Source organism: Rhincodon typus, chromosome 32 (assembly GCF_021869965.1).
Source record: "Rhincodon typus isolate 14 chromosome 32, sRhiTyp1.1, whole genome shotgun sequence".
Classification (NCBI taxonomy): Eukaryota; Metazoa; Chordata; class Chondrichthyes; order Orectolobiformes; family Rhincodontidae; genus Rhincodon; species Rhincodon typus.
Window position 1 is genome coordinate 28,813,310 of NC_063363.1, and position 17,140 is coordinate 28,830,449.

The following is a 17,140-nucleotide window of genomic DNA, read 5'->3' on the forward strand; positions in this document are numbered from 1 at the left end:
ACAAAAGCTTAAAACATACATATTAACAAATTCAAGAACAGCTTCTTCCCAGCTGTTAGACTTTGGAATGGACCTCTCCACTTTTAAATTTAATGTCGATCTCACTCTTTGTGCACCTTCTCTGTAGTCGTAACATTGTATTCTTCACTCTGTTCTATTACCCTAATGCACTTTGGCATGATCTGCCTGTACTGCACGCAAAACAAAACTTTTCACTGTACCTAGGTACATGTGACAATAATAAATCAAATCAAAAAGATTGAGAAATTAATTCAAATTCAATTTCTAAAAATACCAGTAAAATGGCCCTGAAGCTGTCAGGAAGACTCAATTCGTTTGTTACTGCTCTTAGATAGAAACATAGAAGATAGGTGCAGGAGGAGGCCATTCAGCCCTTCGAGCTTGCTCTGCCATTCTTCACAATCATGGCTTATCGTCCAACTCCATAGCCTAATCCTGCTTTCTCCCCATGACCTTCAATCCCATTCACCACAAGTGCTATATCTAGTCGCCTCTTGAATACATTCAATGTTTTGGCATCAACTGCTTTCTGTGGTAATGAATTCCACAGGCTCACCACTCTTTGGTTGAAGAAATGTCTCCTTACCTCCATCCTAAATCGTCTACCCCGAATCCTCATACTGTGACCCCTGGTTCTGGACACACCCACCATAGAACAAAACTTCACTTATTATAATTCTCGTGTTAGTGGGTCAGTACCATGAATTCAATCTATTTGAAAATCTCAGAGACTTACTTAACAGTGCAGATTGCAAATTGCAGTTACAGGTAACTGTGTAGATGTTGTTAATCAACTTGTTCAGATATGTTATGACACACCTCAGGTGGGACTTGAACCTGGATCTTCTTGCTCAGAGGTAGAGGGCCACTGCATTGGAGCGGGCACAAAGGAGATTCACCAGGACGTTGCCTGGAATAGAGTATTTCAGCTTTGAAGAGAGACTAGATAAGCTTGGGTTGTTTTCTTTGGAGCAGAGAAGCTTGCGGGAGGAGGTCCTGATAGAGGTGTATAAGGTTACGAGGGGTATGGGCAGAGTGGATAGGAAGCAGCTATTCCCTTTAGTTGAAGAGTCAGTAGCAAGGGGGCATAATTTTAATGTAAAAGCAGGAGGTTTACAAGGATTTGAGGATAAACATTTTCACCCAGAGGGTGGTAGGGGTCTGGAATCCATGGCCTGGGAATGTGGTAGAAGCGATAGACCTCACAACATTTAAAAAGTACTGGGATGACCACTCAAAGTGTCACAACATACAAGGCTGTGGGCCTAGTATGGGAAAGTGAGACTAGTGTAGGCATTACTGTACTTTTGGCACTATGGACCTAATGTATAATTCTATGCACCACAAGAGCCCCCAGATAACTGTGTGCTTCCAAAGTACTCCTGCTGGATGGCACTTGGCAGCTAGTCATGTAGTTTGAATCTGAAACATATCAGATTCATTTCTTAAAGCAACATCATTCTTAAAGCAGTAAGGTTGCAGATGTGACTTCAGTCCCACACAATATGGGTTTGCTCTAAAGTGACCATGGAAGCCTCTTAGTTTAGGGGTAGGCAATAAATAGCTTGCTGGAAAACATGCCACAATTTATTTTTTAAACAAAGATGTTGACAGGCACTGGCCTTCCATTTTCAAGCCTCCAGAATCAGTCCAGTACCTCAGGGAAATGGATATCCTCACGCACAGTCCTGAGCTGCACAATTTCAAGGACATCACAGAAGAGTACTGGACTGTACTCTTTAACACAGGGGCATCCCCTCCCATACGAAGCCATAACAGTACCCCTCCTTACCACTAGTATCTGCCACCCAATGAGTAAGCTGAAACCAGCCAACTCATCTCAAATCTTCCAGCCTGTGTGGGCTTTGTGTGAAGTCTTTTCCTGGAGAACCTCAAACAATTTTATCTTCACCCCTTTCTGCGGGCATCAATAAGATATCTTTTGTATGACATTTTTGATTAATTAGTTTTCATTTTTCTCCACCCCACCTGACCCTCTGGCATTCAGCACCTTGCATCCATCCTGCAAGAGACTGCTTGAGTTAACAGTGAAAATAAGCTTTTATTCGCACCTAAAATAGTTTCCTAAACAATGTGTTTGGTGATGCTGTCACACACCTCAGGAGCAGGTGGGTCTTGAACCCAGATCTCCTGTCTTAAGTCAGAAATTACACCACAGCAGGTTATAGTCTAATAGGTTTATTTGAAATCACAAGCTTTCGGAGTGCTACTCCTTCATTAAGTGAAGTCACCTGCCCTGATGAAAGATCAGCGCTCCAAAAGCTTGTGATTTCAAATAAACCTGTTGGACTACAATCTGGTGTCATGTGACTTTTGCCTTTGTCCACCCCAGTCCAATACCAGCACCTCCACATCCTGTATTAAGCACCACAAAAGCCCTTACTTCTTTTGTACCTAAGCTGTATTGCATCTTATTTGGAGTACCTGATACGTGAAGGGTTAATTTCCTCTATATTTAATCGAGGAGGACTAGATGGAAATTGGTTGCCAAAAGCAGAAAGCGTTCCACCAGAAAGACTGCCGTCCCTTATGTAGATGGACAGCAAATTCCACTGGGTCACTGGGAATTTAAATCCAGCTCTTACTGAATTTAATTCATTCTGTAATTGTCTCAAACTCACCATGGGCCGACTTTAGCCTGTTGGTCACTGATGATGTTCTGAAGTGCAAGGACGTAAGGGTTTTGGAACATGACCAATGTGTTGCCCAGCGCGCATACGAGAGCAGGGACTGTGCTGTTGAATAAAAATTTTCCCGAGCAAGGCCACGCTCAGACAAAAAGGATGACAAACATCCACATTTTTTCCCTCCCAGAGTTACCAAAACAGGAAACCTTTCTAAACTGTACACCACGTACGCTGAGATCTTGTTATTCTGATCATTTCTGCCCAAGGCCGGACATCATGCTCAATGCTGCCAAGTTCCAGTATGACTCACTGCAATGTCATGCAGCAACGGAGTCCTTTGTACTTTATATAATAACAAAAATCTTGACACATCTGCTCCAGGGGCAAGTTTATTTTACACTGGGAAAATGTTAAGACATAATTCTGAGCTTCTACATTATGAAACTGTTAAGCTGCATCAGTTTACAAGGAAGTCACATTAATGTTGACTCCCTCACTGGATAATTTATCAGCAAGGGATTTTAAAATTGTAGAGTTAATCATGAGAGTTCAATATAATCACCAGAACTGTACATTGTAGGTCTTCACAGTTGGGACTTCTCAATATTCCATCTGGAACGGTGACCTGTTTAGATCACCAACCACAGGAAGTGCTGGGTGGTAGTGCAAAAGAATCTGCAACTTCCTAAACCCTACACAGGTATAAGATGGCAATACCTAGTGGCACATCCTTCTTCACAAAAGCACAGCTGAGTAAGCTGACCTCAGGACAACCAGCTATAGACATTGAATGAGTAATAAACATTGCCAGGGCACCAAAGGATCTCCATGTCTCTTCTTTGCTGTGGTGTATTGACATCCCTTACATCAACCCAAGAGGTTAGCTGGAAACTCAGCTTGAGTTTTTCTTGAAATATTGCTCCCCTGAGAGAGCAGCACTCCTGCAGTACTGTGCTGGAGAACTTGCCTAGATTTTGGGGCTCATGTTTTGGGAGCGGGACTTGCATCCTTTAGTTTTTGACTCAGAAGCAAGAGTGGGACCAATTCAGCCAAGCTTATTGCAAAAGAAGGGTAACGAAACACTGTGATGAAACTGTTATAATTCATAAATTTGGATTGCAGAATTGACAGAATGACGCACAGCTTTAAGTTTGATTTATATTTCTACGATGTTTTTAGTTTCTCTTCAGATTTATTCTGTTAGTGATAATTGGAGGTGTCTGAAGTTTAATACATGCATTTTCGATTGGGTTACAGCTTTGGAATAGAGCTTGAAGTGAACAGATCAGTGCATTAGGGAATAAGGGTAGCTAACAAACACTGCAGGTGCCCAGTGACTGGAGTTCAGTATCGCAGAAAGACAAAACAATGCAAGAGATCAGACATTATGTTTATGTTGAGTTAGAGCAAAAATGTGCTACCAGTTTAGCACTCTCCAAAACATCCAAGCTCATGAAAAGATACTCAAGTTGCTTAGAAGAAAACTCCAGAACTAGAATGGGTGGCACGGTAGCTCAGTGATTAACACTGCTGCCACCCAGTGCCAGGGACCCGGGTTCAATTCCACCCTCAGGCGACTGTTTGTGTGTAGAGTTTGCACGTTCTCCCCATGTCTGCATGGGATTCCTCTAGGCGCTCCGGTTTCCTCCCATAGTCCAAAGATGCACAGGTCAGGTGGATTGGCCACGCTAAATTGCCCTGTAGTGTCTAGGGATGTGCAGGCTAGGTGGGTTAGCCATGGTAAATGTGGGTTTACAGGGATAGGGTGTGGGGGTGAGTAGTGAGTCTGAGAGAGATACTCTTCAGAGGGTCAGTGTGGACTCAACAGCTGAATAGCCTGTTTCCACACCGAAGGGATTCTATGTAGAAAACTGCCATAAGATCATAAAACATAGGAGCAGATGGAGGCCATTTGGCCCATTGAGTCTGCATTGCCATTCAATGAGATTGTGGCTGACCTGATAATCCCCTACTCCACTTTCCCGCCTTTCTTGCAAAGCCTTGATTCACTTAATTACATTTCAGTCTTTCTAAGCCTTGAATATACTTAACGACCCAGCCTCCACGGCCCTATGTGGTAAAAAGAATTCCATAGATCCACTATCTTCTGAGAGAAACAGATCTTTCTCATCTCTGTCCTAATTAGGTGACCCCTCACTCTAAAACTATGCCATTTGGTCTTGGAATCTCAAACAAGGGGAAAGAACCTCTCAGGATCTACCTCATCCAAACTCCTAAGAATCTTACATGTTTCAGTAAGGTTTCCTCTCATTCTTTAAAATTCCAATTAACAAAGTATTCAACTGAACAAGGAACTTTAAAGTGGAGAGAGGGTGCCACTGAGATTTGGGCATCAATGAGGTTGTTGTTGAGATAAAATGGTTGCATATTTATTTCTGATACTTATTATAAGACCGCTTCAAATAGTTCTTGCATAGTGTAAACTAGTTTCTGAATTTTTCTTTCCTTTTTGTTCTTTCATTAAAGTACATTGATAACCATGTGAATATGTTCAGTTACTGCCTACCAGGGCCAACTAATATCAAAAGTGACACTTATGGTCTATCAAGCCATATTTCTGAGGAAGGGTCTAGCCCGAAACGTCAGCCTTCCTGCTCCTCTGATGCTGCTTGGCCTGCTGTGTTCATCCAGCTCTACACCTTGTTATCTCATATTTCACTTTGGTTCTGACTCGTTCAGTATTACCATCAGCTCCGATCATAACACCACCTACAGAAAGGAGAATCAGATGGTGTTCACTCTCTCACTCACTAATTGAATGAACCGGTCCCAAACAGAAACAACAAATTATAAATGCTTACTATTCTGCAAGGAAGAAGAAGATACAGAAATACAGATCAGTTAGCCTAACATCAGTAGTGGGGAAATGCTAGAGTCTGTTATAAAAGACATGATAACAGAACATTTGGAAAATATTAACAGGATTAGACAAATTGAGCATTGGTTCATGAAAGGGAAACCACGCTTAGTTAATCTTCTGGAGTTTTTCTGAGGATGTAACAGGTAGAATCAATATGGGTAAATCTTTTGTGGTGAACTTGGATTTCAAGGGGCCTTTTGATAAAGCCCCATGTAAGAGGCTAGTGGGGAAAATTAAAGCATGTGGGAATGGTGTAATATATTGATGTAGATTGAGAATTGGTGACAGACTGGAAACAGACTGGGAATAAATGGGTCTATTTCCAGCTAGAAGGTGGTGTACCACAAAGATTGGTGCTTGGGCCCCAGCTATTCACGATTTATATAAAAGGATTTGTATGACTTATATGCAGTATTTCTAAGTTTCCTATTGTTACAAACTAGGTGCAATTGTGAGGCTGGAAAAGCTTCAGTGCTGACAAAGGGTTTCAGCGCGAAACATTGACTTACCTGCTTCTCGGATGCGGTCTGACCTGCTGTGCCTTTCCAGCCTCACACCCATAGACTCTAGCTTCCTGCATCTGCAGTCCTTATTGTCTCGAGGTGCAATTGTGATTTAAGGGAAGAATGCAAGGGGACAGTTAGAGAGGCGGTGCTCAGGAGGCAGGGGATGTCGAGGGGTAGCAGGCAGCAGGGAATAGGCCAGCAGCAGCCCCGCCAAACTCCACAGCTGTGCAAGTAATTTTCACACATTTACATTTTCGGCAACGGCTTCCTCAAATCCTTCAGAAGGATCACTGCTGGTTAGGCTGCAAGCAGGCCTGAATTTTCCTAAATGGAGCTGGTCTCATGCTGATGGCGGGAAAATCTGGTTTTGCACAGCTAGCTTCAAACAGGTAGGTGGTATCTTTGTTTGCATTTACCAAGATGCTAATGCCAGTTTCATGGACACATTTACCGATATGGTGGGCTCTGAACCGCCTACCCAAAACAAAAGCCTTATTGAAAGCCTTGGCACCACCTCACATGTGAGTCACAGGCCTGGCACCATTGATTTTCTAGACTAAGTCTTTCTCAGGCTTTCTCAGGTTTTCCCATTCCATCAATGCAACTTCTAGCAGATGAAAAATCTGGCTAAACGAGGTCTCATTCTCTTCACTAATCAGGTGCTGACTTTTTTTGGAATTTCCTGTAGTTCTGAGACCAGCCTCAGACATCCGGAACAAGAATGGCGATTGCTCCGCATCCCTGTTTATCAAGGACTCTGAAAGCTGTTTCCACATTCCGACACTTCATTGGAGGAAGGGGGATATAGGTTAATGTGAAAATCAGACAGGAAATCAGAGAATGTAAGCTTGGAGCCAGTGGGCTGGCAAAAGAGCCAGTTCATTTTAAATAACAATGATCGAGATTTGTCAGGATTTCTGCTTTATTTTGCAGGGCTCTGAAAGAGTGTTTGTGTTCAGACATTGTCATCGGTGCCTTTGCATGGGAGGCTACACAAGATGTTTATTCTGTACGTCATTGACTCCAAACTTTGCTCCTACATAATGGGTAAATCTCTCATTGAAAGCTCCTGGCAAAAATATATTTAAAGAATGTCTGCAACAGGTTAACAGAGCAAAAAACATTGTTGCTTAAACCATGGATTTTCTAACCCAGTGCCAGTACTGAAGCATTCTTGTGTGTCACATTCTCTTGGTGCCAGCAACAAGTGAATTATTGTTCTTTATCTTGGCTAAAGCAGTATTCATTGCCCCTTCTCAACTGTCCTATGGGAACCACTGCACAGACAAGGCAGACGTGATAATTCCCCTTCCTTAATGGATATGAATGCATGGAGCAGTTGGATGTTCACAACAACCCACTTATTTCCATTGTTATTTTCCTTTCCTGGTGCCAGTCCAGAATGTACCAAAATCACTGAATTCAGGTTTGCAACTTGTTAAAGTGAGAGATTTGAACACCATCATTGCTAAAAGGACATGCAGCACCTCTGTTTGTTCAGTTCTACTTGCACAAGTACTGCCATTGCGAAAGCAAAAACAGCCTCCTGCCAGTTGCAATTTCTCAACATGGATTATACCCGCATGGATAAAGGAAAACAATCAGGAATAGGAATCTTGACTAGCATTTCCTCCCAGTCCAAGGTACTGAAATTGACTGGAGTTTCTCCAGCCATCCTGGCTGTAATCAGAGAACACAGCTCAGACTAAGGGATGTTATTTGGATTAACCTTGTGCTTTCCATAGGCAAGTCCCTCACATACAGCGGCTCCTTTTGTTCCGCTCTCTACGCCCATTTGTTTATTGTTACATATTTTCTGTTCTATAAATAGGGTGTTTTATTACTTTTTTCTCCCAGCTTTGTTTTTGAATGATGATCAAAGAGACTAAAGTGACTGTGGTTCAACAGAAGGCTGTTGAGCTTTGTCCCCTGTTTAGTGAGATCATGACTGCTCTGTGTCCCAGCTCTATTTACCCACAATGAGCAAAGAAATGTTATCTAGAACTGCAGTGGTTTTATTTTGAAGATGTAGACAGGCAGAGATAATGAAGCATCATTAATCTTACTTTACGTTGTGAGTTTTTTTAAAAATCAATTTCTCATGTGACTCACTGGCATTTCTTAATTATTGTTAGTGAGTGAGACTGAGGAGGAATCAAGGAGCAAGATGACAGTTAGTGTAAGCTGGCTATATACGACAGAAAAGGCCTCCAAGAATCATCAGACCCACACTGTGTGTGAATAATTTCACACAGACTTTAGCACAGATTGCGGCCTTCAGCTATAAAAGCCTGAAATCCTGGAATCCCCTCCCTAATCCTCTGCACCTCTCTTTCCTTTTATAAGATTTTTTGTGAAACCTCCCTCTTTTTGATCATCTTACAAAATATCTTCATACCTGACTCTGCCAAATTTTGTTTGAAAATCCTCTTATCATATGCCCTGAGATATTTTGCTATGCCATATAAATACAAACTATTGTTATCGAGGGTAGCGGAGGCCCCAATGAATGAAAATGGCAGAATGAAAATAACCCAATTGTGACACCTGTACCTAAGTGACAACATTACTTTCTGGTGCTTTGTCCAAATTGGCACTTCCTGATTTGCAAGCCTAGACTGTGATTGCCCATTGGTCAAGTCTTATCAGATGTCAATGCACACGTGTGTTCCACCAGGTGTTTCTGGCCTAAGGTCAAGAATCAAAATCTCAATTCATTTTTACGTGTCTAGTCCCGGTCTGCAGCTTTGTTACTGCTGATTGATACTCAGTTCCTTGGTAATCCATTAAGAAATCAGAATATATCTAAAGACCAATGGGACCCCACATCCACTTGCGTAGTGATCAGTCAAGCATCCTCAGTATGTATCAACTATAAGGTGCCGTGCAGCAATTCACTAAGGTTCCTTCAACAGTACTTTCCAAACATGAGACCTCTACCACCTAGTGAGGCACAGGCAGCGGATACATGAGAACACCAACATTTGGCAAATATCTCTCCTAGCCACACACCTTCCTGCCTTGGGAACTATATAGGCATTCCTTCACTGTCACTGGGTCAAAATCGTGGAATTCCCTCCATAAGAACCTGCAACACATGGATGGCAGTGGTTTAAGATGGCAGCTCACCACCGCCTTCTCAAGGGCAAGGAGGGATGGGCAATAAATGCTTGTCATCCTGTGAAAGGATTTTAAAAACTGATTGTACTTTTACTTCTTTCCTGTAGTCAGCAATTGCCATGCTATGCTGCATTGTTAGTCCCACTGAGGACCAGGAACCAAACCTGACAACTCCCTGGACTGTAACACTTGATCACACACCAACTTGTGCTACATTTTGACTTTATTTAAGGTGTGGTAAATCTCAATCAAAAAGTGGTCTTCCTGAAAATGCAAAAGTACAATTCCCCAATCTGTGCTCCCTTAGTGGTTGGCACTATGAGGTGTGTGAAGTTATCAGTTGACCCCTTCTTGCCAATCACCACTTGGGATGACTCAGTATTGCATAAAGCTCCTGTGGCAAATTGAAGGGATTTTAATGGGGTAGATAATGGTGCAGACATAATGGGTTGAACAGCCTTTTTCTGCAGCATGACAGTTCTGTGTCAAGGTAGCCATGTCTGCATTACCATATTGGTGTCCATAAACAGATAGACTTTCATTTGAAAATAAAATTGATATCTGTAAGCCTAACAAAATTGCCCTTATTTGAGCCCAGGAGCTTACAGACATATATGTTGTCCTAATAGCTTCTGTACAGCATCCAAGAAAAATAGGTCAACTCAACCCACAAGACAGCTCAAATAGCTATAGTGTCAAAAACCTGAGACCATTAAAGCTGGCTTTTCTTTAACATCAAAAGTGTAAATTTAGCTCCTGCTTTTCATGGGATCAAAGGGTCAGTCGGATGTTGGAAAGCAATACTAAGGCCTGATTCCTCATTTCATGCTCCTTGACTGAGGGCTGTGCCTGGCAAAATGATACATATGTCTAACTTTTGACCCACAGCTGATACATGAATTTCCGAAAATTGTGCCAGAACAAAGTGACAGCTGTAAACACAAGCACAATTTTCAAGGGAGGAGCAGAAAAACAGAAAATTAAAGCATTTTTGGAAGAACCATTAAAATAATCTTTTGATTTAATGACTGTGCTCTATTTTGCACTTCACTTCCCTAAACTAGCAATACCATTTTTCTATATGTTCTATTCTGTCAACTCCTCCGACAATTCATGCCAGATACGGTTCACCTGGGTCAGCAGAGGCTCAGAATCGCCTCCGAATCAGAAGGTCAGGAAGTGAGTGAGGGGAAGTACAGCGGCTCAATGGGTTAGCACTGCTGCCCCGCAGCGCCAGGGACCAGCCTCAGGCGACCGTCTGCGCGGAGTTTGCACGTTCTCCCCGTGCCTGTGTGGGTTTCCTTCAGGTGCTCCAGTTTCCTCCCACAGTCCAAAGATGTGGATTGGCCGTGTTAAATTGTCCATAGTTTCCAGGGATGTGCAGGCTAGGTGCATTAGCCATTGGAAATGCAGGGTTACAGGGATGAGGCAGGATGCTCTTTGGAAAATCAGTGTGGACTCTATGGGCCAAATGGCCTGCTTCCACACTGTAAAGATTCTATGATTCTGAGTCCCCCTCTAGGGTCTTGAGGACAAACTGTAGGCAAACCTTTCAGTGTTGCACTGAAGGTGTGCTAAACTATTGGAGGTGTCTTCGCTCAGATTAAACAATAGCATCATTTACCCTCTTAGGTGGACAAAAAGCATCCAATGACCGTACCATGTTGTAGAAGATCAGGGAAGTTCTCCCTCATGTCCAAGCCAATAGACATCTCACAGCCAAGGCCAAAACGCAAATTCTCAGGTCATTACCATTTTGCTGTTTACAGCAGCTTGCTTTGTACACATTGACTACTGTGTTTCCTACATTATGACAGTGGTCTTTGATTCATAAAGAATACTTCATTGGCTGTAAAGTGCATCCTGAAAGGTGCTATATGAATGCAAATCTCTTTTTTTTTACAACCTATAGCACTCCCCCAAATGTCAGTTCCTGACATTGACTATCTCTGGGGATATTGGATTGTGTAGGGAGTCACTACTTCAGTCACCCAATAACAATCATGGCAAGCATCTTTCCATCCAGGCTGATCTCAGATAACACAGTACCACCCTGAGACTGAAAATGAGGTCTTCCTTGCCATTACACCCAAGTCCCACACATGGCAGCACATTAATCAGCCAAACACAGTTAGTGGTTGCTTTTTAGTCTGAACTTGGTTCTTCCCCACAGCCTGTACAGATTGGTTCTTCTGCATAGTTTGTACAGTAATAACTGTTTACTAGTGCCACAGACAGATTGCTTCCCAAGCGTGTGCGTAGCACTGTATTCCAAAACAGGACAGAAATCACAAGACAACATTAAAATAACAATTACTCTCAAAGCGAGAAAGGTACAATCAGTTAGTAATTCTGGAACTTGTGGTTAACATTGGATCACAAACAGGAAAAGCAATCATAAGATAGATTTTAGGAGACTCACATAGCACATCTGAAAAGCATCAAGCAGTCACACTCCATATTGTTTGGTAATTGTAGAGGCCTTCTTAATGAGTCCTAATAATAGCACTTAACCTCCTTAGAAATACTAATGGGATTGGCCTACATTTTAGGCTATTGGTTTCTGCTTATTGCAGTTAGCATCATGTTGCATTCAGATTATTTAGACGCAACCGATGGTCCACAAAGGACAATCAAAGATTTTCTCAGCGTGGCTAATCTTCTATAGACAAAATTTCCAGGCTAAGGCTCTGCAGTTTCTCCTTACGCCGTGATGCTACTTGAAGAAAGTCACCACAACACATACATACACACATATCCCTGCATCCCTCCCCTCTGAACAGCTGCATCACGTCATCCCTTCATTATCATCTACCAGAGTATTTCAGCATCAGGGTCTATCTTTATACTTCGGAGCATTTAACAAACAGATAATTAGTCAGCTCTTTGCTGTTTGTTATGCCAGTTAGGTATTAATTAATTCTTGCTGACAGCCATTCCATAGCTCCATGAGAAAAATATTCATTTCTAATCATCAATCTAAGATTTCTACCTCTATATTTAATACTCCTTGCTCTGCAATTACACTGTAAGTTAAACGGTTTGCTTGATCTAAACGAGCAGGACCAAGATCATGATCATTAAGTGATCTTGTTGTTAACACGCCGGACAACGTAGACCCAGGTAATCAGGTTAAAGACCCCAGAGTTCTCAGTCCAAGTTGCAGTAGCAGCCAAAGTTGGCTCCAGTGCTGAGGGAATGGTGTAAAATTAATCAAGTTTCCTAAATTTCATTACCGTTTACCATTCCGCAATGTTAGCAAGAATAAAAATCCAGTATGAACTGCAATTCTCAAACCAGCATATTATCATCCCTCTCCCTTGGGACAGTATTAGCAACTGGATAACTAATGATGCTGCAACAGAAATCTCTAATATGAATCTCAACCATTTCCTGTTTAAGAAACATCCTTTCTAAAGTAATTCAGGTTTTCCTGCATAGCTGGATGATTAATAACCTCTTCAAAGCAGTTGCAGTCCCTTCTCTCTCCTTCCTCTCCCATTGGTGTCCATCACATCCGTTCTTCTGTTAAACTGCTTAGACAAGTCCTCTTGCAGTCAAGGAGAGACCCAGAACTTATTATCAATGCAATCTGTACTGAAAACGAAAAATGCTGGAGATTACAGCAGCTCAGGCAGCATCCATGAGAGACAGCAAGCTAACACTTCGAGTCTAGATGACTCTTCATCATCTGAATCTCTCCCCACTGCAACTGAGATGGTAGTGTGTATGGAATTGTGCTTTCCACTGGCCATGTTTCCCTCCAACCTTGCAGCAACAGATCTGGCTTCTACAATGAATCATTCTCTGGCCTTGAATGAAGACTTGTCATGTGTATCATCACCATGAAGGTTAATGCATGTTAGATTTTACAAGCAATATCATTGAATGAAATAGAATGAGTGTCCTCTAACTTGATCCTGCCTTCTTTGATTTTGCACCAAGAATCCTTGCCACGTGTCCCATGAAAGTGCATATCACTATCTGAGTGAACCAAAAGTTCAGTGAGTTGAATGGATGAACATGAAAATAAGGCCCAGGCTGTATCTTACACAACACCTGACCTCAGCACATGGTAGGACCAATCAAACGTGCAGGAGAGATCAGGCCTGTGCTGCCATTCAGTAAGATCATGGTTGATCCCACTGTGACCTTAGCCTTTTGTTCACCAAAGATCTATCCAGTTTCACTTTAAAAATGTTCATTGACTGTGTGTCCACCACTATCTGTGGAACAGAGTTCAACAGATTCATGACCCCCTGACAGCAAAAGGTTCTCATTTCCAGTTTCAATGGGAAACCCCTGATATTTAAGCAGCATCCCCGAATTCTAATAAATCCAACCACTGGCATCTCATCTAAAACTACCGATCACAATTGAAAATTATGCAAATAAAAGGCCTATATGCAATGAACTAGACACGGACACCAAGATTTCGCTGATGCACTGTTAGGTTATTAAGCTAATGCCACATTTCTGCTTGATAGCTGTGAAATGACCTATGGCACACTTCAAAGAGGAGTAGAGAGTTCCTCCAATGTCCTGGGCTGATCTAACAAATTACCTGGTTGTACTGATACCATGTTCCTGGTATAAAATGGTTATTTCATTTGCTTACACTGTGCTTCAGAATTTATTGCATATATCACTGAGTTAATCTGAGACTTATATAGGGAGGTGTACTAAATGTGGCATGATACAGCACAGCAAGAGGCCATTCTGGCCCTGCTGGTCTTTCCAGCAACATGGATGTCTTTCTTTTCATTTATATAGTTCCCTTCTGAAAGCTACTATTGAATCTAATTCCATTTGACAACATGCCAATGAAATATTTTGAGTCACATACTTTAGAAGTGCAGACACTATTGTAAACTCAATACCAATCAGATAAATGTCTATTTGGAGTCATTTACAACATAGAAGGAGGCCAGTCAGCCCATTAGTGTGCCATTACTCTGCTTCCTTTGAGACGTCTGCATTCTTCTAATTCTGGCCTCTTGTACACCCCAATTTTCATTCTTCCAATTGCCAGCTATATTTTCAACTGCCCCAGCCATTCAGTCTGGGATTTCCTTCCGAAACAGCTCTCCATGTCTCTCTTCCTGTAATGCAATCCCTAAAACCTACTTCTCTGACTGATTCGTTCTTAATATTAACGTTGCGTTTTTCAGCTTAGCATCAAGGTTTGGAGTGTGCTTCAATGGGTGCTATATAATGTCATGGTTACTCATGAAAAGATGAACAGGCTCAACATCTCTGATCATTCTCCACCAGGACTGTGTGTGTGTGTGTGTGTGTGTGTGGGGGGGGGGGGGGCGTGGTGCGTGGGGGTTACTTGGCCAGTCTCTTCACTTTGCAGATTGTGCTGAGGTAAATTCTTGCAACCTACTGCCAAAGCAAGTGAGAGACCTTCACACACTGAGGTCTGAGACGTCAAATCCTTCCTATGCATTTCGACCCTGTGCCACTAGAAACAAGCCAGCTACAGAACACTATAGTAATGGGACTCCACCTTACACAGATCAGAGGAAAATATGAATTCATAAGGTTGCCAACAAATAGTATGGAGGGGGCGATTAAAGAAGGCGTTGCAATTAAATTCTGACTGAACGTGTAACTTGTTTCAAAAAGTGCAAAGGAAATCAAACAAAATAACATGTTCTTTTTGAAATGTAAATTGACTTAATTACAGGTTTGTTTGCGCTCCGGTTTGCGTCTGTATTTGTGTGTTTGGAATGTGTTGTGTCGGGATGATCATTTTGAAACAGAAGCCAATTCAAGCGGACCTGTTACACCGGCCATGCCCTTTTACAAAGTTCTTTGGCTAGACGCTATTGTAGTTACGAATCAAAGGCGCACAATGCATATCTTCTAACCTATCCCACCCTCATCACAATGATTTGCAGCTTAGAATCAAAAACACAGACAAAAGACGCTTTTCCAGCAGCTTCACAGCGATATTTACGAAATCGGAGATTTGTTGACACGAACTAGGTTTGTGTGTGTGCGTCTGTACAACTTTTATCTCACCCAGTGAATCATCCCTTTAAAAAGCAGGCTTGCGGTGTGGGGGCGGGGGGTGGGTGGGGTACAGACGGACCTACAGCCGATTGATCATGTTAAAAGGGCAGATTCATTTCTGTACAAATGAATTCACATTGTTTCTTAAATTCATATCCTGACGCCAAATGAGTTCATGATTCTAGTTCCCCGTCAAACTGAAGATTTTTAAAGATGAATGTCTTTTTTTAAATGAAAATTATGTATAAAACTAAAACGCTGTACCATAAACATGAGTTGGATTTCTAAAATACAACAATAATTTACGTGGACCCCAGATAGAATGAGATGCATTTTGTAAATTGTTAACATTATAACGTTAAATGAGCATCATTTGACACAAATAGCAAGGGAAAGCATTATAATATTTGCATATATAGATTTAAAATATGTTTTTCTTATGTAACCTGAATATATAGAGTCACACAGATCTGCAGCACAAAGGTGCTTCGGCCCATCGGTCAAGAACAAGCACCTAATTATTGTAAATAAAAACCGAAAGGACTGCGGATGCTGTAAATCAGGAACAAAAACAGAAATTGCTGGAAAAGCTCAGCAGGTCTGGCAGCATCTGTGGAGAGAAATCAGAGTTAACCTTTCGGGTCGAGTGACCCTTCTCCAGAATTCTTAATTCTTTCAGATCTCCTTCCTAATTATTGTAATCCAATTTTCCAGCACTTGACCCATAGCCTTGTGTGTATCGCAATTGCACATCTAAATACTTCTAAAATACTTCAAACAAAAAGAGTTGCTTGTTTTTTTTAAAGCTTTATTCTGCAGTTCCCAGGAGCTTATCTAACTTCGAAACGCGTCTGAAATTGCAGTAGCTATGTCACTTTAGAGGGTAAAAGTTAGAACAAAGTTTGCAAACATTCCTCTCACCTTCCAAGGAAATTAAAAGCTTCCAGAACAATAGGACCTTGAGGTGAAGCGTTGCCCTGAGTTCCATCCGCTCTTGCATCCGAGAAACGCAGGTTCCACCGTTTGTCCTACCTTCAGTAGAATTATAGCTACAAATCCAGCGAAGAATAAACTTGCACCGACTCCCTCTGACCGTTTGCCACAAGCCTGTCAAAAAACTACAGTGCTGCCCCTAGCCTGCCTGCATCCTTTCCTCAGCCTCGACTCTGTTTAAATCCCGCTTCCTGCTTTGGCTATGGTTTATTTGAAGTGCCTGAGAACCTCAGCTCTGTGATCTGCCGTTTGTATTCGCCTCCCCCACATCATCCTCCACTTTGGTTAGAATGGACCGAAGTGCTGAGCCCTGCATCCGCAGATTCTTACCTTCATTTCCCCACTCCCCTTTCATTTCACTCTCACATGCCTGCGGGTGACAGTATTCATAACAAGTCAATAGTAGCAGTGAGCTTTTGTTATAGATACGGTTTCAACAAGGAGGGAGGGTTCAGCAAGTAACCCATTCTAACACTGAAGGGCAGTACTGAGGGCCAGTATAATGTATTGCCTGGCAATAGGGTCAAATTCAATAAGTGGGTTAAAGGAGATCTCTATGTTCAGCGAAAAAGAACAGTTGCCTACCCAGCAACATACTGATGGCAACACTTCAATAAGGCAGCTCACCATCATCTTCTGGAGGGCAATTAGGGATGGGCAATAAATGCTTGTCCAGCCAGCAATGTCTGCATCCCATATTGTTTGTGACGCAGAGTAGGACGGTAGAGAATAAGGTGCAAAGTAATTACAGGTTCTTATTACTCTTAAAGAAAATAGCTCCTCAAGAGGGTCATCCGCTGTTCAAGAGCGCATACCGTCTCTAACCTAAACAAGTAGCTTTGCCATAGACGGTGAACTAAAGGCACTTTCAGATCTGACAAATGTAACCAAAGATAATTAGTTCAGATTACAGACACTGCACTGGGAATTACTAGGCTGCATCAGCGCAT

General features: G+C 42.1%; 1 protein-coding gene across 3 annotated transcripts in view; it reads right to left on the bottom strand.

Annotated features, from left to right (window-relative positions):
• robo4 (roundabout, axon guidance receptor, homolog 4 (Drosophila)) overlaps positions 1-16,580 on the bottom strand; it is a 124,990-nt gene extending 108,410 nt beyond the window's left edge. The window contains exon 1 of one of the 3 annotated variants that reach the window (XM_048615601.1): positions 16,521-16,580. In XM_048615601.1, the coding sequence (XP_048471558.1) occupies positions 16,521-16,545 (25 nt within the window). In that variant the 5' untranslated portion in view covers positions 16,546-16,580. The other 2 variants (XM_048615599.1, XM_048615600.1) reach the window with 2 other exon arrangements.
• Positions 16,581-17,140: the final 560 nt, after the last annotated feature.